The following is a 21,064-nucleotide window of genomic DNA, read 5'->3' as shown; positions in this document are numbered from 1 at the left end:
GGGACAAGCTATACCATGAACTTAAAAACCGCAAGCTCCTCATTGGCGAGGCAGTTGGAAGAGCTGACCAACTTCCTTCAGATCCTCAGCAATGCTGCATGTTTCGGGACTTCCCAGCATGTTTGTGGTGGCACAGCCTCTCACTAGGTAACTGCGCTGTGGGCTGCTGCACCAGGCAAGATACAAATCAGCTTCTAGTATCAGCGCTTAAGCCTGGAGCACATCTACGGCTAAGCCAGACACATGGTGTAACCGTTGGTGCTCCTCTAAGTAAGGTCCCTAAGAGACATGACCAAAATGAAATATAAATTACAAGTTTAATCACCATTAATGAAAGACTTCAGAAACAGGCAAAAGTGCAATCTGAGATTTGAGTGGGATACATATGCCCTGAACACAAGCCAGCGTGCCCAAAGCATCGCGCAGCACTCCCCTCGGCACATATGACTTCTTAGTTATCTGGAGTGTGGGAGGCTCCAGCCTCTCCCAGATGGCTGCACTTTAGAAGAACTTCAAATCAAAAACTTCTTCTGACACAGACTGCCCCTGTGTCTGAGTCCATTGCTGATATTCCTTTTCTTCCCCTGAGTATGAAGATGGGATATCCGTCCAAGGAGTTTGCTGATCAAAGGCACAGATTTTTAGCAGGCACTTTCTGAATGTACAAATAATTATCAGAGTCCTCAAATACTTTCTTAAAATGGAGAAGCACTTCAGCTCTGTGTGGCTGGGAATAACTGGAAACACCGCCTCTGCCATGCTGGCCAGACCAACAGTGTCTTCTGCCTGGAGAACCTACAGAACAGGATCAACAGCATCTAAACCACAGCTCCAGCTCAGACAAGCAATGGGAGGGCTGACATGATCATCACTCCCAGTCAGTCACCTCAAAATGTCATCCCTTAACCGGTGGCCTTTCTTTCTCCACTGTCCCTCCTCCACGTAGCTGCACTTCATATTAAATCTTCTTCATCAAATGTGAGTACTTACTGTGGCTATTAGTGATGTATCAAGCTGTAGCCATCAACTGTGGCGTAATCAGGCTCGCCTGAAACACAGAGCACAAAAAAATTAGAAGTGCTCATTACGAGACTTTACGCAGGACAGAAACACCATGCACTGGCCACCCGTGTTAAAGGGATGGGAGGCAAGGGTGAGTGAGGCTCAGAGAGATGACTTGATTTGCCCAAGAGCCAAAGCAGGACCTCATTTTACTGAGTCCCGCTGCAGTATCCCATCACTGAAGTGGCACTAGGAATGATACAGCTCGTGCTGCTGAAGCAGAGAAAGGCCCAAACTGCAGAGACTGGTGGGATCCCAAGCTTAGACACCCTTAAGCTTTAGAAATGCCTACACGCAGGGCTTTGATCAGAACTTCTCCTTGCCTCCAGAGTCAGCGCCCAACTTCCCAGCATCTTTCAGTGGGGACCGGACTTAGAGCAGGAGCTTCACCTAAAGCAATCCAGTTAGAGAGCTAACGCTCGTGATCTGACAGGGAAGAGTAAAAGCAGAGAGTTCCTCTGCGGGGCCAGAAACCCCATAAAGCAAATAACTCACCTGGAGCGCTGGTCGGGGTGGGTAGAGGTCCCCTCCTGCACAGAAGGAAACGCAGAGCTGAGGATGTGCATGGCTATGGGACTCCCCTTGCCCTGGCTCTGCGCTCCCCGACTGCCCTCCCAGAGCTGGTGGGAGGGCAAGAGGTTTGGCCAAGCCAGGCTTTAGGGAGACCTGGTACCAAGGCATGTCATGGTGGGCTCACCACCGACAGCCTGCTTGGCAAACACGGGAATTGAAGCTGATACAGTGGGAGAGAGGAAAAAGTAACCAAAAAGCACCAAGTTGGGGAAACATTCACGAGTGGGCCCCAGGGCATGCCTTTTTACATGCCTTTGCTCAGAGTGAGACATCAGGAAGCCATAATTGGCCATGACTCCTCTCCTGACGTGTCAGCCAAAGAGGCACACTCATATTTAGGAGCAGTCTTTAACCCTGAATCCTCATTTTCCCCCCCCGCCCCCGGCAGAAGCATCCTTCACCCTGTCCTCCCTGCCCAGCTTCTGTCCCGGGGGGGTGAATTCGGCTCTGCTGTTCCTCCCTCTATCCACACAAGCTTTTAACTGATCCATCTCTCCTCAGACAGACAGACCACATAAAGAACCATGCAGGAAAGCCCAGAAGGTTTCATTCTGGTATCAAAGGCTGCTCTAGAAAGGAGCTCACATATTTCCCAAAGAGAGCAAGGCATAAAATTCAGTATTCCCCAGGCTGCCTTGATTTCCCGCTGTCTGAGCACTGCAGCCCCTCACCTCCATGCAAAGGACTTCTGGAACAGGCTTGGTACAAGAAAAGATGAGCAGACCCTCACCACAAGCACTTTCAGAATAAGATTTCCAACCATGAGAAGGGAGAAATGACCCCAAAAGGGGGAGCAAAAACCTCTGACTGGGCTTTGGGGGGTCCTTGAAGAGCTTGTAATAGGCAGCAGATTGGCATAACTCCTGCTGTGGGGATTGACGGACTACATAGCATGGGAAATATTTTCCTCTAATACTCCCAAGTCAAGCTTCCAACAGACTGAAAGCAACAAAATACGCTTTTTTTGGGGGGGAGAGCATCATTTGCAATAGCAATTGCAATTGTACATGTTATGTCCCTTACCTTGATATAGGTACAGGAACTGGACTTCTCACAGGAGTTACATTTCTCTGTGTATTATAGTAGTTTTCATAAACAACAGGAGCTAGGAAAAGTTAACAATAGTAAAGTACAGACCTTTTATAAGCATAGACTACTTGTCAGCATCAACATTCAGCTGCTAAGTCTTTTGTCTCTCTGGGAGAATGCCTAATCAGGGAATTCAAAGTTACAGAAAGGGGATACTATCTTCAGGAGCTGGTGATAAGCAGCAGAGACTAGTAGCGCTGCATGCCAGTGAATGAAAGGAGGGATGTTGCAAAATCAATGTTTTTTGCATCCAAACTGATGGTGATCAGAGCAGCAGCTCCCTGAGGAGTACAAGGAAGTCAGCACTACTTTGTGGGATTGTACTGAGCTCTTACCTGGGGCCAAATTTCCAGTTTTGCGTAAATTTACGAAAAAATCAATATCCTTCTCAATGCTGCACATTTCTAAACTCTTGCGGATTTCTTCATATTTCTGCAAAAGGGAAATAAAAAGCATTTCTATACATCAGGTCAAAAAACAAGAGGGTTTTTTCCAATCATTTAGCACATATGGTGTGAAAGCCCAGTGCTCACCCAGGACACAAGCTTCAATGGTAGGGGAATCATAAAATCACAGAATCATAGAATCACAGGATGGTTTAGGTTGGAAGGGACCTTTAAAGGCCATCTAGTCCAACCCCCCTGCAATGAGCAGGGACATCTTCCACTAGATCAGGTTGCTCAGAGCCCCGTCCAACCTGACCTGGAATGTTTCCAGGGATGGGGAATCTACAGCCTCACTGGGTAATTTGTTCCAGTGTTTCACCACCCTCAGAAAACATGAGAATCCCAGAGGAAACCTCATTTGCAAGAGCTCTGGCCAAAACCTTCTGCCTCCACACTCATGCTGGTGTCTGGTGGCCGATCAAAGGCCACAGCCCAACTCGGACATAACACAGCTCAGTGTATAGCAAAAGCAAATCGGGCTTTGCTGTCCAAACACAAAAATGAAGGTTTTCACTTGATGTACCTCATCATTCTGGACACAGTTCTGGGAGAGCTGGTTGACATGAATCCAGAGAGCATTGCGAAAGTAGTTGATCCGCTCACACTCCTGAGTCTCAAAGAACTGTAACAACACAGACAAAACAGCCCTTACATCTTTAAAACGAGAGCAAATCTCTTTTATCCTGAATGTTTCTCATCCCCAAGTGCCACTAGAAAGATGACTGTCCTCAGCGAGGCGCAGGTGGTGGTGGTCCCCTGTAGGAAACATGGAAACCACGAGTCCTCCAGCTCATCCAGAGGAGAAATCATCCCTCTACACAACCAGGTATTTCGAAGACCAGCGTTAAGCTCGGGAAGGTCTGCAGGACCCATGTGGAAGGGGTCGCCCGGCATACCACTACCTCTGGGGAGACGAAGCCACCTTCCTATAGGGAGTACGTGTTCCCTAGGCAGCCCGTGGTCCTGCGGACCCAGCTCCCTTCCCTCCCACAGGTATGGAACAGTAAAAAAGCGCTGGGGATGTATGAAAACAGAGGTGCATTGACTGGTTGGTCTTCTCCCTCTTTCCTGCCCAGCCCTTTTCCAAGCAGGTTTAAACCAAAGTCTTTTGAAACCTATCTCAATTTCACATGCCTTTATGCATTTCCATGAAAGACAACTTTTAATCCCAAGTGTACACATGGACTTGTCATCACACCTTTGCAACACACAGAGAAGAAAACCTCCACATGATCCGCCTGTGGAACTGAGACGACTGCTTCCCTTGCCCCACCATCAGAGAGGCTTTTGGAGACCCCAGACACCAAAAGCACACGAGCACTGAGACACCAACCCACACCACACAAAACAGACAGCAAATTCCATTTGAAAAGGAAAAAGTAAAATAGAGGCCTGAGATTAAATAGCTTGGGAAGGGATTGATGTGGCTGGGGATGGGAAGACCTTTTCCAAGCTTGCAGCAGACCTGGGATAAAACCTGGATTTCTGCAGTCTCTGTCCATCCCTCGGTCACAGATCACAGGCAGCTGCAAGACACAGGTCAGCAGCAGAGCAGCTGCTCACCACCAGCTCTGGACTTCCCCAGCACATGCTAGAAATCCTTTCTAGACCACTTTGCTATGAGACAGTCTGCTTTCAGCTGATACAACCCATCGGAGGGGTTCCCACACTACCATGTGGTCCATGAGATACAAGGCGAAGGGCTCCTGGTGCATGGGTATGGCTTCACCCAGCCTGCATCCTCAGCCTGTCACCAGCCTCTGCTGCAAAGTCATTTAAAGTCTTTCAGAGTTTCAGAGTCTGCTGGGTGGTGTTGCAGTTACAGCACATATTGGCCTCGAGTCGCCAGGTGCGCAGAGGTGACGATGACCATGACTGTTCAAGACGATGGCCGCACCAAACATGCAGGCGGGTAATGGGCAAAAATGTCACTACTTAATGCATTGACTCTGTCAATTTTAAAAGGTGGTGAAAGAAAAAATTAAAAGAAAAAAATAGGGGAAACCTTGAAGTAGTGGGAACTTGAAACCAGAAGCCAAGCGTGAGACACACGCAGGGTTAGCTGCAGCACATCCTGCTGCTCCACTGCCAGGGGAATCCAGAGAAGGCAAATCTGCACCGTCCCTGACCCCTGCAGCGAGGGGTGGACATCCAGAGGACCACGTTGCCGCACGAAGGCATTTCGGGGCATTTACCTCGCAAGCTTTGATGTGCTCTTTCTGCCATTCTTCCCGGATCTTCTCCAGTGTGGTAACACTCTGCTGGTAACCTCTGTCTGCGAGAGAAATCACATTGTCATCTGATTAATGTTAATTAAAAATACCCCTTCACTAGAAGGTAATGCGTGAAGTCCGAAGTGGACGTCAGGGAGAAAGCAGCAGTAATGCATGAGCTTGGCTGTGGGTGGGCACTACAAAGGGACACAGAGCTGCACAGCAAAGCGGAGGGTCCTGCCGCGGGGAAATGGTGGGAGTAGCCTTGGTGGGGCCATGCAGGCTTCTCCAGGGCAGGTGCCCACGTCCGATATCTTGGGCATGTGTTTCTGAGGAGCCATGCCTGACCCAAGAGCTGAAGCTCGCCCAAGAGCCATGCCATGGCTTCACAACCCCCTGGCCTGGGAAACGCTCCCCTTACCCTCCAAATGCTGCATTTCCACACTCACCAGAGTCCTCCAGAGCCGATTTCGTCTGAGCCAGCTTCAGGAACAGCTGCCAAAAATGGGAGAGAGAAGAAAGGTAGAGGAGAGCCCTGGTGCATCACCAACATCACCAGCCCTCCTGTCTCACCCCGAAACCCAGAGCTGGGAGAAGAGCCATGGGGTAGGAGAGCTGCAAGAAGAGATACCCCTTTCTCCCTCTGCCCCACGGCCACCCGCCTCTCCATACCTTCTCCTGCTGCTTCTGCGTCACCAGGTTTGCGTTGCGATGCACAGCCTGTTCCGCCTCGTCCTTATCCCTGCAGCGCTGCTCGTAGAGCCGCTTGGCCTAGGAGAGCCATCAAACGGGGCAGGAGCGTGTCAGCAAGCAATGGGATGCAAATACAGCTCACACGGGAGGCTTTGGAGGAAAGCACAGCCTACGAGTGAAGAGGTGGGCACAGGCTGCCAGCGGAGCAGAGTACAGCATGCAAGGTCCCAGATGCCCTACTCCTTGGGCAAAACCAACCTCACAAGACAAGCTGCTCTTTGTTTGGAATGAAAAGCTCATGGCAATCGAGTCCATGACATCTAAATCACTCATATCCAACCCTGCAAGGCTACCACCAGCCATGTCCCTGCTGCACTTTTCAGTTTTTCTGAGCGCACCCTGCATACCATGCTCGTGCAGACACAACATAGAGAGTTGCAGCAGAGGAGGAAGACCTCTGCATTTAAGTCTGCCCCAGTGCCGTGCACGTGCGTGTTAGCAGCGTTAACCCACATGGCAAGAAACAGCAGCACGTTTGCTTTACCTCCGTGGTCTTCTTGTACTGCAAATTCCTGTTTTTGTGAATCGCCTCCATTATCAGCTCTATCTGTGAAGACAACAGACCCAGAGACAGCATGTCACTGACCATCAAACCTCCAGGACGGACTATGTGGCTTAGGAAAGGAAGAGGCACAGACCAGATTGAGATGGGTTTAAGGACCTTCATCCACCCACAGCATCTTCACAAAACCCGTATTTTATGCTCCTATCTAAGCCTCCACTTGTGTATGCAAAGGAGCTCTACAAATGAAATCCTAGCCATATATAGCACTGTATCACCTCCATAGGGTCTGGCAAAACTGGGAAGCTCACTCCCCTCTGCTAGGTCCCAACCAGCCCCTGGTTCTAGCAGTTTTCCCTCATTTTCCAGACAAAGGAATCTCAAGCCTGAAAAAATTAAAAGGCTTGCCAATTTTAGCAGACCCTAAGGAGATCATACGGCACTGTATATATGCTTTAAAAACATTCCTGTTGAGGCTGTCATCCCTGGAGCTGAGCCCCTGCCATAGTTGGCCCCAAGAGGCGCCCAAAGGAGAAGACGCAGCAGTGAGAAGAAGGAAGTCGGAGGTTGCCGCACAGTTCACCAGCACGGTTGCAACATGTAGGAAGGAGCTCAGGACTTCCCAGCAGCAGCAGGCACGGGGGGGCACGGAGGGGGCTGGGGCACGGCGGGAGCCGCCGGCCGGGGCAGGATCGACACCCCGCGGCGAAGGCGTGTGCTCCCGCGGCGCCTGACCTTTTTCCGATGCAGTTTTTGCTTTTCCCTGAAGTCCTCCATTTTCTTTGCTTCCTCCCGAAGGGTTTGTGCCAGCTGGATGTGACCTTGCCCCACATTGTCTATCTCTGCAAAGAAAAAAAATTAAAGATATATATGTATATTCCTAAAAAGACTCTGTTGCTCAAGTCAACTGTTGTAGCTGACATCAGACTGACCCCGAGACCCCACATCATACATCCCCTTGCAGAACTTTTGAAGCAGCCTCCAAGCAGCGCTTGCCTATGTGAGGAGCTATTCAGGATCAGTCCTGCTGGGGCCTGCCCTTCAGTTTAAGAAAACTCCTATGAAGAGAAGTTATTCAAATGAGCAGCCACATCTCCCCCTCATCCGGGTGAATTCGGGCATGTTTCCACACATCGCAGCCTGAAGGAGCTGTCTGAAGAAAGCGTTGCCCCAGGCCAGCGCACAACCACTGTGCTGGTTTGGGCTGGGGTAGAGTTAATTTTCTTCACAGTAGCTGGTATGGGGCTGAGTTTTGGATTTGTGCTGGAAACAGTGTTGATGCACAGGGGTGTTTTAGTTACTGCTGAGCAGTGCTTACACAGAGTCAAGGCCTTTTCTGCTTCTCACCACCAGCGAGTAGGCTGGGGGTGCACAAGAAGTTGGGAGGGGACACAGCCGGGACAGCTGACCCCAACTGACCAAAGGGATATTCCAGACCATTTGATGTCATGCTCAGCATATAAAGCTGGGGGAAGAAGGAAGGGGGGACATTCAGAGTGATGGCATTCGTCTTCCCAAGTAACCGTTACGCGTGACGGAGCCCTGCTTTCCTGGAGACGGCTGAACTCCTGCCTGCCCATGGGAAGCAGTGAACGAATTCCTTGTTTTGCTTTGTTGGCGTGCACGGCCTTTGCTTTACCTATTAAACTGCCTTTGTCTCAACCCATGAGTTCTCTCACTGTTACTCTTCCGATTCTCTCCCCCATCCCACCTGGGGGGAGTGAGCGAGCGGCTGTGTGGGGCTTAGTTGCCGGTTGGGGTTAAACCACAGCAGGCACAGAAAAACTAATCGAAAAAAATCTCGGGCTCATCGCACTGAAGGCGAGCAGCCATACCACAAAACACCGCACCAGCAAGCTCATCAAGGGAGCTAAGCCAAACTGTAGCTCACGATTCAAGCCCCAGAGCTGTTTCAAACCTGCAGCTATTAGTCAGCTGCTGGGAGGGCAGAGCCGTGCACAGCTTCTGATGTACAACGCAAGCATGACCTCTGAGCTGCAGCCAGCCCCTAAAGCCCAAGAGATCCCCAAAAGGATGCCCTGTGGGTCCCCTCTCCCACCCGTGCCCTGGAGCAGTTGGTCCCAAACCCTGCGGACTGGGATGAGCCGTGCCAGGAGGACAGCCTGTGCCTGACCCCAGCATCGCACAGGTTTAGTGGTCTCTCTGCTATTTTCTTCCCAAGCAGTTGCCTGCAGGCTTTGGCGCTGCCAAGTGTCCTGACAAACACGAAGAATTACTTACGTTGCTTGAAAACATCCAGGGATCTCTTCAGCGTGCTGAAAAACACAGGTACAACATTAAAAAGAGTGGGGAGGCACGGCCAAGTGCAGGCATCGGCAGAGCACCTCTCCCAAACTCACTCGACATCGGCCAAATCAGCTCGAAGAAGGTTTATTTACCCTCTTCACACCTTCAGCTTTTTCCCTCTCGGCGAGTAGAACACAGCTCACTTGGTTTGAGATCTACTTTACATCTTTCTGAACATTGGATGTTATTAAAAATCCTGACTTTTGTGATAAATGTTTCAGGCAACCTCCTAAAAGTATCTTTTGGGACATATGAACACCTTCTACATGGAGCATTGGCCAGTGGTTGGAAAAGTAGAGAACTTTTCTCCCTATTAATATTGTACAATAAAGATTTCAGAAACATTTTATGTGAGGCCTCAATATAAAACTGTAAATAAATGATCAGAGAATATCAGACCGGGCATGTATAAAGTACAGAAACAAAGCAGGAAGCAGAAGGTGCCAATGGTCACTGGGGAAATGGAGAACCACTCATGGAGCCAACCACAGCGGTCACAGCACCCCTGCAGGGTGGTAACATGCTGGGCTTTGAAGATTTGCATGGTTTGAGTCAAGGAAGTACCTGTACTTCCCTCTGGCCACAAAACCAGTCAGGAACGAACCCATGGTCTCATGGTCCTCAGCCCTCTGCTGAACCCACATCCCGCCTGAGCGTCTACGATGCTTTGGTTAGTCTACAGCTGGTGGTAACTTGGAGTCCAACTCATTTCTTGGCAAAGGCCAACCCAAATGAGCACCGTTCATTCACAAGACTGATTCCAGATCATCTTCTGGTAGCGTCCCAATCACATTTCGACACTGTTTTGTCTCTCACAACCTCCTTCCTTCTCCTTCTCCTTCTCCTTCTCCTTCTCCTTCTCCTTCTCCTTCTCCTTCTCCTTCATTGCTCCAAGTAAGGACACCCATAAAAGAAAAACACACAGAGGACTGTGAACTTACTTCAGCTCCGTCTGCCCACAGGGCTTCTTCTTCGACAAGTTAATGAGCTCTTTGCCATATTTTTCTTCTATAATTGCCCTGTTGAGGAAAGAGAGAAATGAGAGGAAGTTCTCATTTCAGAAACTGATACTTGTTTGCAGCAGAGGCCAAGACCCACTCTTAACACCCTGCCTATCTGCTGACCTGCTGCAAACCAACTGTGGATGGCCGGCTGAAGGAAGATTGTTCTTTGCAGTTACCCAACAGCCTTTCTAGTGAAAACACTTTGTTTTGCGGTGTCTGTGGTCCCGATGCGTTGCTCTCCCCATCTCCCCATGGCCGATGGGTGCAAGGATCACCTCCGCAGGAGACGGAGGACTAAGCAGCCAGTGCAGCTGGTGGCTAGATGCAGCCAGGTGAGTCACCTGAGCACTTCACGGCTCAGTTTCCTACGGGAATAAGGCTCGTGTGATTACACGTTTTCTGCATCTCGGCCATCAGTGTCCGTCGGTCCGTCCGCACAAAGTACTTTTGAATCTGATTTGGCTTATTTAAACCAAATGTGACAGAAGGGAGTAGGCACCTCAAAGACCGCTCAGCCACCATACACGCACCCCAAAGCTCAGTTGGGCCATTTCAGCTCTTCAGGACTTTTTAAAACGAGGCAATAGGTACTCTCTCCTGCCCACCTCTGGTCCTGAGAGAGAACACCTGAAGGAGAGGCTACATCTTGCGAGGTAACATAACACCTTTGAGAGACTGTATTGTCCTCCCCTCTTGGAAGAGGCGAGGGAAAAGAAAGCCTACGTGTTGCAGTCTAAGATCAACCAGCCTTCTGCAGTTGCTTTGAAATCTGTACAGACAACCAGGGCTGGACTTGGTTGGTCAAATGTAGATATCTCCATCTGGGCAAGCTGGATGAGCTGTCTGCAGTCGGTGGAGAAAAACAAGTACTGGTAGAGGCTTGCACTAGAAGGTCTACTGGATAAAATAAAGAGCTTCCTAAAATGCCTGTATCTCCAATGCAGATGCAGATGCCTATGTTGTTGATTTCTGGAGTTTGGCAGCAGGGTTCATCCAACTTAACTCTTTAAAACCTCCAAAAGCATGTAGGGAAATGGAAAAAAAAAAGATTATAAACTGATTTTTTTCCTCTATCTAACAATAGTCCCATGAACTTCCTTTTGAGACAAAGCATCAAATCCAACAGGCATGTTCTCCATGGCTGGGACCATGTAACAGCCATGCTGTACATGGAGAACTGGGCCATGTTTAGAGAGGGGTGCCAGTAGCAAGTTCAGGTCCAGCCTCTAATCTCCTCCTGGCTAGACGCGTCGGTGGGAACCTATACCTCCTTCAACAGCAAAGAGGAACAGGGCACAGGGTGTGGAGGAGGATTTTTGCACTCTTTCCATTGTCACGGATGAGTGGGACATGGTTCTCAGTGTTCAGCGGGTGGTTGCTCGGGCAGCTGGAAAGCCCAAATTTTCCTGGAACATGGGATTACAGCCTAGACAGATGCAGGTGCATTAGACACTTGTAACTGCAGGTTGTCCTCCTCTTCATCCCCATTACATTTGTTCCAGGCTGTTTTGTACAAAGTCTTGTATTCAGAGGTTTGTTCAGTTCTCAATACCAAAACTACATTAATTCAGGGTTGTTCTACAACACTCTTTGTATTTAGCCATTGCTAACCAGGTGAACCATAAAGTCAAAATACATGGCCAGGCCATCTCAGTTGTGCCTTTGTAGCCACAGAACTTCTACTTAGGTCGTATCCTCTGATTAATAAATGCAGTATCTAATGCTACTACTTCTTTTTAACATAAAATCTGTGGGCTGTCCATAATGTACAAAGAAAAATTCAGGACAAAGCCATGCCTCTCCTATGCCAAGGTCTTCACCTGATCTTCTGCAAGCTGAACTGCAAGGTGAACTTCATGGGAGAGCATGTGGCCTGGGCAGGCCACCAACAGCTGCAAACACATCAGTACAGATGTCTGGCAACATGTAAGACTGAATTATTAAACTGCTCCTGATTCCTCTTTCTTTTTAACAGACAGTTCAAAATGTGAGCATCAAGCCCTGGGCATCATTGCTGCCACGCAGCTGAGGATTCCTGGGCATGGACTTCATACCACAGCACCAGCTGTGCAAGGAAAGGACAGTGTAAGTAAACAAGTTCCTCATCAGTCAGAAATCAAAGGTGTTTTAACATAGTGGACAGTTAAATGCAACAGAAACCAAACTGGGAATACAAGGAGTAGAAGTGGTGCCACCACCTCACTTCCCAGGTTCAACCCAACCCATTTTCAGAGGCAGCTCCATACCTTTCCTTCAAAAAGTCTTCAAACTCTTTGCAGTTCTTCCTGCCATCATTCAGATGTTGAATGATGCTGTCGTAGCCAACTGTGCTCGTCAGATCCGTACTCTGAGAACACAAGAACAGGAGTCACATCCCCGTCAGTGCAGTCCATGGACACTGCCACCTCCAGCGGCATTTGCACAAGCGACAGCTCAGCTGGGAGCAAGTGTGCAAGTGCCTCTTTATGAAATAAGATCTTTTTCTTTTAGGTGTGGGAGAGGCTCCAGAATGAGAACAATGCTGGCAAGTTGGGACAAGGCACTTCCGTGACTTTCAGAAAACAGAAGAGCTCAGTCCTACCACATCCTATGGCTCCCCCCTGGCCTAAGCACAGCTGGCCCCATGGCATATGACATCTCCTCCTAGGAGCTTAGCTGTCAGCTCTAACTTAATGAAATCAAACACTAAAACCCCTCCAAGTCTCTAGATAGAGCCCATCTTACTACTGCTCCTGCTAGTTTCTGCAGATGTGGAGGTGGATCTTCATTGGCATTGACTTGCACTATTCTGGGCATCACCCTCACATCTGTAGGCTGTAGGAGCCTTCATCTGGGCTGGAGGTGAATCTATCAGACCTTTCTGCACAGGATTGCTGAGCTATGGGCTTCTCTTGCTGCCCTCACAATAATGTATTGATGCACCCAATGTCTGCTGCTGCAACAGCCTTCTCTTTGTCCTTGCAAAAAGCAACACCATCCCACACATCAATTCAAAACACCACTGCAAAGATCATTTCCCTAAGTACCACATCATCCCCCACCACTGCTGTATGCCCTCCAACACATCACACAGGGCTAGCTTCTTCACTTCCCCCAAAACATCACAGCCATGGACAGGTCCTGCCTCCACCACCCACAAGGCCAAGTCCCATCTTCCAACCCAAGGTTCTCAGCCCCGCAGTGCCACTCACACTTCCCATAGACTTCTGAAGGATCAGTGCTTTCCTTCAAATTACTTCTTAAAAACACGTATTGTAGTCATGCTTATTTAAAAAAAAAAAAGATAGATACATGCAGCAATGATGTAGGTGGGCTAGGACGAAGGTTGACTAACTCTACCCCATTCTTTCCTCATACCCATGCCTGGAAGCACCTTAGGACAAAAAATGGATTTTTGCCCTATGACTGTTGAGGATTTACCACCCTGGAGACCTGGGCCAAGAGCAGGGCTCCTAAGTGCTATGGTAATACAAAGAGGTGCTCTGACCATGAGCTCTCCTTCTCTGGAAGAAGCCTGAAGCAGATGCAGGAAGCTGAGCAGAAGGTGCTACCTGTCATCTTCTGCAAAGAGGACCAGTCGGTGTTGCATGGGACAGGACGTATGGGAGCAAAAAATATAGGGAAAGAGGCTGCAGAAAGGAAGCAATGGCTGGCGCCGATATGAAACTCAGGGAAAGGAAGCAGAAGCCGCAAAGAGTTATTAAGAAGCTTGAAGAGGAATAATGGCAGGATGGAGAGATTCAGGAAATGGTTTGAAGCCAGAGTGAGAGTACACAGAGAACTGGCGTGAAAGTGTGGGCGGCAGAGCGGGCGATTTCTCAGGACTTTGTACCCGGCGCAAGAAATAAGGAGGAACAGGGCTGGTATTTGTGATAAATGAAGGATTTAATCTGTGGACTTCCCTGAGGAGTCAAGGACTTCCACATCAGTGGCCAGAAAGCAAGAAGTGAAGCGGAGATCTAGGGGAGTGGGACCTGCAGGAAATCCCCGGGTATCCCAGATCAGCTTTGCTCCATCCGTGGCATGCACGGGAAGAGAGGACTGTGGAGCAGGACCTAAGCAGAAACCAAAACAGTTTCTGTTTCTTTACAAAGCACAAACATCCCTCCAAAATGAGCTTATTACTCATGTACCCACAACCAGTTCTAAGTTTATGTCGTGTCTTTGCTAATCGGGTCTGTGAAAAAAGGAAACACACTTGCCCTGAAGTCTGTCTTCACGACAGTTGCAAAACGCAGGAACGTTCTAACTTGACTTCCTATCCCCGGTTTCAAAGGAAATAAAATGGATGCGGAGAACAACTGTCGGTCGCTGCAAGCCCGGGCGGGACGGGGCGGTCAGACCCATATCGCTGTGTGTCAGGGGGCACCCGAAGGCTCCTGCATCCCGCTCTGCCGCCTGGGACACTTGGGCTCGCTGCGCCAGGCAGAAGCCCCAGGGGAAAAATTGGGAGCATCCATCAAAAATGTGCACTAAGCTCTTTATTTTATCATTCTTCCTCCTCCAGTAGAAGGATTTAATTCCAGCACGTATGCATTTCCTAAGCACCCAAGGCTGGACTAGACCTCACAATGCAAGGTGTTATACGGAACATGGGAGGTAACAGAGACGGTGCAGGTTTCCGAAAGAGCTGATTCCAGGCAGGAGGAGCTCCTGGCCCAGAAGGAGCTGGGCAGGGTTGTATGCTGTGGAACCAGCCTTTGCAGAACTCTTCCGGGCAGATGTTGGCATGGAAATAATAAAAAGGACCAGCGTGCCTGCCTGTGGGATGTCCCAAAGGCAGGGCTGGCAGGGAGCAATGAAAGAGGAAGGGCAACGCAGCGAGCACAGAGCCATGGGCGCAGAGGACAAGATTCAGAAACATAATAAACTAAGCCAAAGACAGCTATGGAGAATGGGGAGTTGCATGAAGCTCTCCCCAACCAGAGGGATGCGGGAGGACGAGCATCTCTCCTCCCACCCCGCAGCACGTGGCTGTCCTGGTCCTCCCCACTGGGCAGAGCTCTGAGCCCGTGTGCTATTTAGAGGACAGCCCATGGAAACTACAAACTGATGATTTCAAGGTGACAAAGCAGCAGCTGATGTTTCCCAAGCCCACGGGGCTCAGCAGGACGTGCCCCTCCCTTCCCAATCTACTACCCAGGTTTGTGCCATTCTCCTAATGGACTCGATGAGGAGAAGGACTTCGTGTACTTGTTGTGATGCTTTGGGTTTTGTTTGCACATCTAGCCAAAAGAAGGGTTAAAATGCTCCAGTGGGGATCTGAAGTCACGTTATGACCTTGCGTGAGTCACAGCTGAAATGAAAGCTGCTGAGCTTGACATTTCCATCTTCTGCCCCACTTTACATGGAAAACCCACTCCAGACACACACCCTATGAAGCCAATGGCATGGAAGAATCATAGACTCATAGAATCATTTAGGTTGGAAAAGACCTTTCAGATCATTGAGTCCAACCATTAATCTAACACTACCAAGTCCACCACTAAACCATGTCCCCAAGCGCCTCACCCACATGTCTTTTAAATACCTCCAGGGATGGTGACTCAACCGCTTCCCTGGGCAGCCTGTTCCAGTGCTTGATAACCATTTCAGTGAAGAAATTTTTCCTAATATCCAATCTAAACCTCCCCTGGCGCAACTTGAGGCCATTTTCTCTCGTCCTGTCACTTGTCACTTGGGAGAAGAGACCAACACCCACCTCACCACAACCCCCTTTCAGGTAGTTGTAGAGAGCGATGAGGTCTCCCCTCAGCCTCCTCTTCTCCAGACTGAACAACCCCAGTTCCCTCAGCCGCTCCTCATCAGACTTGTGCTCCAGACCCCTCACCAGCTTCGTCGCCCTTCTCTGGACACACTCCAGCACCTCAATGTCCTTCTTGTAGGGAGGGGCCCAAAACTGAACACAGCATTCGAGGTGCGGCCTCACCAGAGCTGAGTACAGGGGCACGATCACCTCCCTGCTCCTGCTGCCACACTGTTTCTGACACAGGCCAGGATGGCGTTGGCCTTCTTGGCCACCTGGGCACACTGCTGGCTCATCTTCAGCCGGCTGTCAATCAACACCCACAGGTCCTTTTCTGCGGGGCAGCTTTCCAGCCACTCGTCCCCAAGCCTGTAGCGTTGCATGGGGTTGTTGTGACCAAAGTGCAGGACCCGGCACTTGGCCTTGTTGAACCTCATACAATTGGCCTGGGCCCATCGATCCAGCCTGTCCAGATCCCTCTGCAGAGCCTTCCTGCCCTCCAGCAGTCTGTCCCAACCTTCCTGAAAATGAAAGGTTTGGGGCGCTGCACTGCTCACGGACCATCTCTTGAAAGATCTTTATTTATGCAGAGCTCTTAGTATCTCTCCTCAACCTTATCTGCTTAGAGAATCGCAGCAGAAGCTGGATGTTTATTTTAGCAGTCGGAAACACCATGCAACAATAAATGGCTTTGCTATTCTTGCTTACAGTCAATACAGTCCTGCGGAGGTTGCTGAGACCAAGAAAAATGCTTGCGCTGGTGCCTGCAGGGAGCAGGGTGAGGAGAGCAGGAGATGCTGCAAGAGGCTACAGTTCTCCCCATCCCATAACCAGGTGGGCCCATCAGGACAGACAAAACTCATCGCAGGGAGGAAAATGACTCGCCGCAAATTCCCCCACCTGAGAACAGCATCCTGCGAAAAGCAGGTTTCTGATTAATAGTTTTTCATTTGAAGTTTCCTCCTCCCTGTGCCAACACATCTCCCCCGCTCATCCCAGCGAGGCAGAAAGCAATGGACCATCCCGCCTCGATGCAATTACTTCTGCCCACAAACCCCACCTTGTTCCTTTCAAACGACAACCTGAGGATTTCATAACGCTGCTGATAAACTCTGCCAAGCCAGGCCCCGTTCAGAGAAAGACAAGCAGGGGTAAGGGGAAGTGAAACGCCCCAGCCAGCATCACGTCGCGAGTCAGCAGCCGGGGAATGAACCCAGGAGCCCGGAGCTGGCAGCCCCCCCCGTCCCCCGACAGCAGGGACGCAGAAAAAAAGGAGTTTATCCCCGACCAACCACACGAAGCTAAAAAAAACCCCATGGCAAAGAAGAAGAAATAAAGCCAGTCGCAGCATTGACAAAATACCGTCCATAACCCGTGGCAGCGGTTCCTTTGCAGACACCGGTGCTCCCCTGCTCTGTAGCGAGGGCCAAAGCATTTCTTTTCCCCCAAGCTTCGTTTCTGCCATTGCAAAGAGACGCAATAGCTCTTTCCTATGCGTTGCAGGGGGGGAATAAGCGTTTTCAGATGCTTTGCCGTATGCTTTGTTAGAAAATTAAATAATGTCAGTGCAGCTTTTACTGCAGATGACTTGCCTGAGCCATGGATCGTTTTAGCAGCATCACTTTTTCTTGGCGTGACAAATATTTGAGAGTGCCTAAAAGATTTAGGTACCTAAGTCTTATTTTAAAAAAATCTCTTGACCGGACCAACCTCGGTGCGAGTCAGCAGTTCGCAGGCTTTAGCATCATTTGCGCATTGTTTTAATGTTTTACCGAATGCTTCCTTTTAATGCCCTCTGGAACACATGGCAGAGAGCAGAGCATTGCTTTCGTCTCATTAAAAGCAAAATGAGCGAGAATCCACCCTCCAGGTTGCGAGCTGCCAGCCAATAGATCAGATTTAAAGTGTGTTTTAGCATTACCATCATTTCTATTTCTCCCCGTATAGTTTTACAGGTGCCTGTGAGGACCAAATGATGAGACCCAAAGCTTTGCTGTTGGGTTACCCGAAATACTCTGCAAGAACAGGCTTGGGGAGAACTAGGCACATACCAAGAAAATTATTAAAGTGAAAGAAGAGACCTCATAGAGTGAAAGAATAACAAGAGGTTGCAAAACCAAACGAAAAGAAAACCCCACGCTTGCTCAACTCACGGCAATCGCTACGGGCAGGGCAAGAGGAAACAACCATGATCTTTGGCGTATTTTTATTTTTGCACAGCTCTTTTGCAGGCGGCTGCGGGAGGGAGCGTCATGCAAGGGGGGCATTCGGGGCAACGCTGGTTTAAGGTCCTCCCTGCCCTCACGTGCAGCTTAGGGTATCTCCGGACTTCGGCCCCCGAGCGAGCCGGAGCTGCGGTAGGATGCAAAAGATCAAACTCCTTTATTTAAAGGAATTTATCATCTTGTGCCAAGTCCTAACAGGGTGCGCAAACTCAAATGCAGAGAGCAAAGTCGCACCGTGCTTTCCCAAGGCAGCGCTGCATGAGCGTCATGCCATGAACTTTGGCAGGGGCCAGGTTCCAGTGCACGAAAAGATAGACACGCATCCCACCAAAGAAACCAGAACTGGCGGGGTTTAAAGCTAAATCAGTCCCCGGATGAGGCTTGAGGCACAGCCCCGCCGCCCCAGCGGAGCAGAGCGGGCTGGAGCTTATCCCCACAAAGAAATTTGGCGGTCACCATTCACGACCAGCCGCGTTTCAAAGCTGAAAGATGCGATACCAAAAACGGCTTAGCTTTTTTTCGGGGCGGTGGGGTTGGTTATTTTTTAGACTTTGTCCCATCAATTGGAGCATCCCTCCCCTGGACCCCTCCCAAAATCTCCCCTTTCCCATCGGGCTGTCCTGTCCACTGCGAAATCACTTGCTTTGGCAAAGAAGAGTTCTCCTTCCCTTTTTGGCTTACGCGAAGTAATTTAAGAGAAAAAATTGTAGGAGGAAGTTTGTGCTCTCTCACAGCACTTAACAGCAAACTGAAGCAGACAAGCAGCCCTCTGCACCTCGTCTAAATTAGTTCTTTTCTGCCCGTCTCTTGATCCCCCCCCCCCTCCCCAGCTCTCGCAGCGGATGCACAGTCACCGGTACGTGGCGTGGAGGCTGCTTGGGGTGGTACCTGCCTTTTCCATGGGCCAAACGACCGCAGCAGGGCCTCGATCTCTCCACTGAGTCACATCCATCACGCTCCTGTCCAACCTCCGCCCCAGCTGCCTGCCCCAGGCACGTCGCTCAGGGGGGAGTTGAAGCACACAGGCTTCGTTCGGAAAGGAAAAAGCCAAGCAAAATCCCTGGCAACACCAATAGTTTTGGGCTCGGCAAGAACTGGTGGTGATTCAGTAGACGTGTTTGCAGTACAGGGGGTCAGGCAGGATTGAGCGCCCCATGCAATGTCCCGGCTCCTCCTCGGCTTGGGGCAGCTCCTGCCCCGGTATTTTCTCCCACCAAGCCCCCTCCTCCAGGATCCTCCTTCAAAAAGCACCACACCGCAGCAGGAGAGGAACAAACCGGGCAGCGAGGACCACTTCTTCAGTCCAACGTGCCACCGAAGCACGACAAACCATGTCTACTCAGGTCTCCTGGCATCGCGGTTATTCCCCCCCAGCCCGGGGGACGCTGCCACCACCCTCGCATCCCTCCCCTCCTGCACATTTACAAAGCAAAGGGAGCACCGTGGAAATTTCTTGGGCTGAGAATAGCTGAGAAATAGCTGCCAGATGCAAAGCTGGCTTTATTTTCCAAGCCGGGCTCGATACCTATATGGGATTTACACATTTGACGGCGCTATGGCAGGTAACAGGCTAATGAAGCTGGGTGAGCCCAGCGCCCTGCGTTTACCCCTCTTATTCCACAACACGCAGCAGCCCCAAACCTGCCGCCCGCTCCTCCCGGGGCCCACGCACCTTCGCCCCGTCCTGCAAGACTGGAGCTGCTTCCCAGGCATCGACTGGGAAACCCTGAGTGCTGTCACAGGGATTTTCAGCCCTGAAAGCCAAAATTTTGTTATTTATTTCCTGGTTGCCAGTACCTGGAGTGAAGACTCGCACATCAAGAGGAACCAAACAGCCACAGCGCCGATGCCCCTCAGCAGATAAGTGGCTATTCTGCACTTCTCCATTCCCAAAAGCACAGTTCAGACTTAAAAGAATAAATTGCGGCTTTCCCCGAACTGTGGCTTTTTCTCGGCAGCGGCACACCGAGGGACTCGCTCCTAGTCCGGGATAAGCTTGACATCAAAGGACCCTTTTTGGCCACGGTGCCTCCAAGGAGTTCACTGGTGACCGATTAATATTATCAAACCCTCCAGCACAGCAGCCGCAGCTCACTGCGGCGTATTTTGGCTGCGTAGGGCATGTTGCAAAGCCACGGCTCTTTGGACAGCCAGTGCCTGCCTCTGACCAGAGAAGGGTGACCCCCCCCGGGGTCCGGCTGGGTCCCACCCCGCTCCCCCCCCCCGGTCCACCGTACCCCCTCTCACCCAGAAGTGGTCCCTGAACCGTGCCTCCCGCATGCTGCCGCCGCCACCGCTGCCTCCGCGCTCCGCCGCAGCCGCCACCTCGCCAGTCCCACCCCGTGGCGCGGTGACCCCACCCAGTCCCACGCCCCCCGCCAGCAGCACGGTGACAGCCACCCCACTCGCTGCGTGGATCGTCGCTGCGCGCCCCCGAGTCTCCGCGGGTTGGGGGAGCGGGGCGCGCTGCTGCAGATGGGTGAGATGAGGGGGGACGCGAGGCACGCTTGTCGCTGCACCGTGGGGAGAAACCCACTAGTGATGGCCAAACCCGATTGACCCACAGGGTTTCACGAAGGAAATACGGAGCGGAGGGTGAGCATCACGACCGGCTGTGCCCCTGCAGCCCTGGCTTGGCCAGAGGTTGCCAGAGCATTTTGGGAAGGTTCCACAACACAGGTCCCGTTCTCCTCCTTAGCTGATGAGGGGCTGCTGCCCGAGACGCCAGGCTGGTGAGCGACCTCTGAGCGGTTCTTAAAAAGGATGAAAGCAGATGAGATAGGACACTGTGTGCCAAAAAACCTGAATCATAACCGCTGCCCTAACCTGCTGCCTCTCCCTTAACACGGGGACAGCTAAAACAGTCCAGTAACATGAAAAAAAAAAGGCATTTTCCACTTAATTAAGTGACCTGAGGCCACTTGGAAAACATTTCTGAGGTTTATAGTGAAGAAACCAGGTTTGTATGGATTTTTCTTTCAGTGTTCATGGGTGCCCCAAGAGCAGAGGTAGCTTCACATCTGTGCTTCAGAGCTGAAAGGTTTCAGTCACAGCTTTGAAGAGGTTTTAGCAACCTCATCTGAACATCTGTCAGCTGTGGTGCCATCTGCCCAGCAGCAAGCACACAAAAAACTCCGAAGTGGA

General features: G+C 50.6%; 1 protein-coding gene across 2 annotated transcripts; it reads right to left on the bottom strand.

Moving 5' to 3' along the window:
• Nucleotides 1-998: 998 nt before the first annotated feature.
• Nucleotides 999-20,200, bottom strand: PSTPIP2 (proline-serine-threonine phosphatase interacting protein 2). Of its 2 annotated transcripts, XM_059834152.1 has the most exons (15): nucleotides 20,168-20,200; nucleotides 14,072-14,126; nucleotides 12,196-12,316; nucleotides 9,887-9,964; nucleotides 8,880-8,914; nucleotides 7,374-7,480; nucleotides 6,621-6,683; nucleotides 6,056-6,154; nucleotides 5,833-5,878; nucleotides 5,366-5,445; nucleotides 3,694-3,792; nucleotides 3,060-3,156; nucleotides 2,659-2,740; nucleotides 1,558-1,592; nucleotides 999-1,048 (listed from the first exon to the last, which is right to left on the bottom strand). In XM_059834152.1, exons 1-15 carry the CDS (start codon nucleotides 20,198-20,200, stop codon nucleotides 999-1,001), a joined length of 1,080 nt encoding a protein of 359 aa, XP_059690135.1. The 2 variants fall into 2 exon arrangements, with proteins under 2 accessions (XP_059690135.1, XP_059690137.1); XM_059834154.1 differs by lacking the exon at nucleotides 14,072-14,126 and having other exon boundaries at nucleotides 12,196-12,296.
• Between the last annotated feature and the right edge of the window lie 864 nt (nucleotides 20,201-21,064).

The sequence above is a fragment of the Gavia stellata genome, chromosome Z (genome assembly GCF_030936135.1).
Source record: "Gavia stellata isolate bGavSte3 chromosome Z, bGavSte3.hap2, whole genome shotgun sequence".
NCBI classification, from domain to species: Eukaryota; Metazoa; Chordata; class Aves; order Gaviiformes; family Gaviidae; genus Gavia; species Gavia stellata.
Note: the sequence above shows the minus strand (reverse complement) of the source record. Positions and strands in the feature narration are given on the sequence as shown.

Excerpts from the sequence above, each read along its gene's own strand:
- PSTPIP2 (XM_059834152.1), bottom strand. The coding sequence starts at position 20,200 with ATGCGGGAGGCACGGTTCAGGGACCACTTCTGG. Across the intron at positions 6,684-7,373 it reads AAAAACTGCATCGGAAAAAG|ATAGAGCTGATAATGGAGGC; the intron begins GTCAGGCGCCGC and ends TTGTCTTCACAG. Across the intron at positions 3,793-5,365 it reads AGCACATCAAAGCTTGCGAG|TTCTTTGAGACTCAGGAGTG; the intron begins GTAAATGCCCCG and ends GTGTTGTTACAG.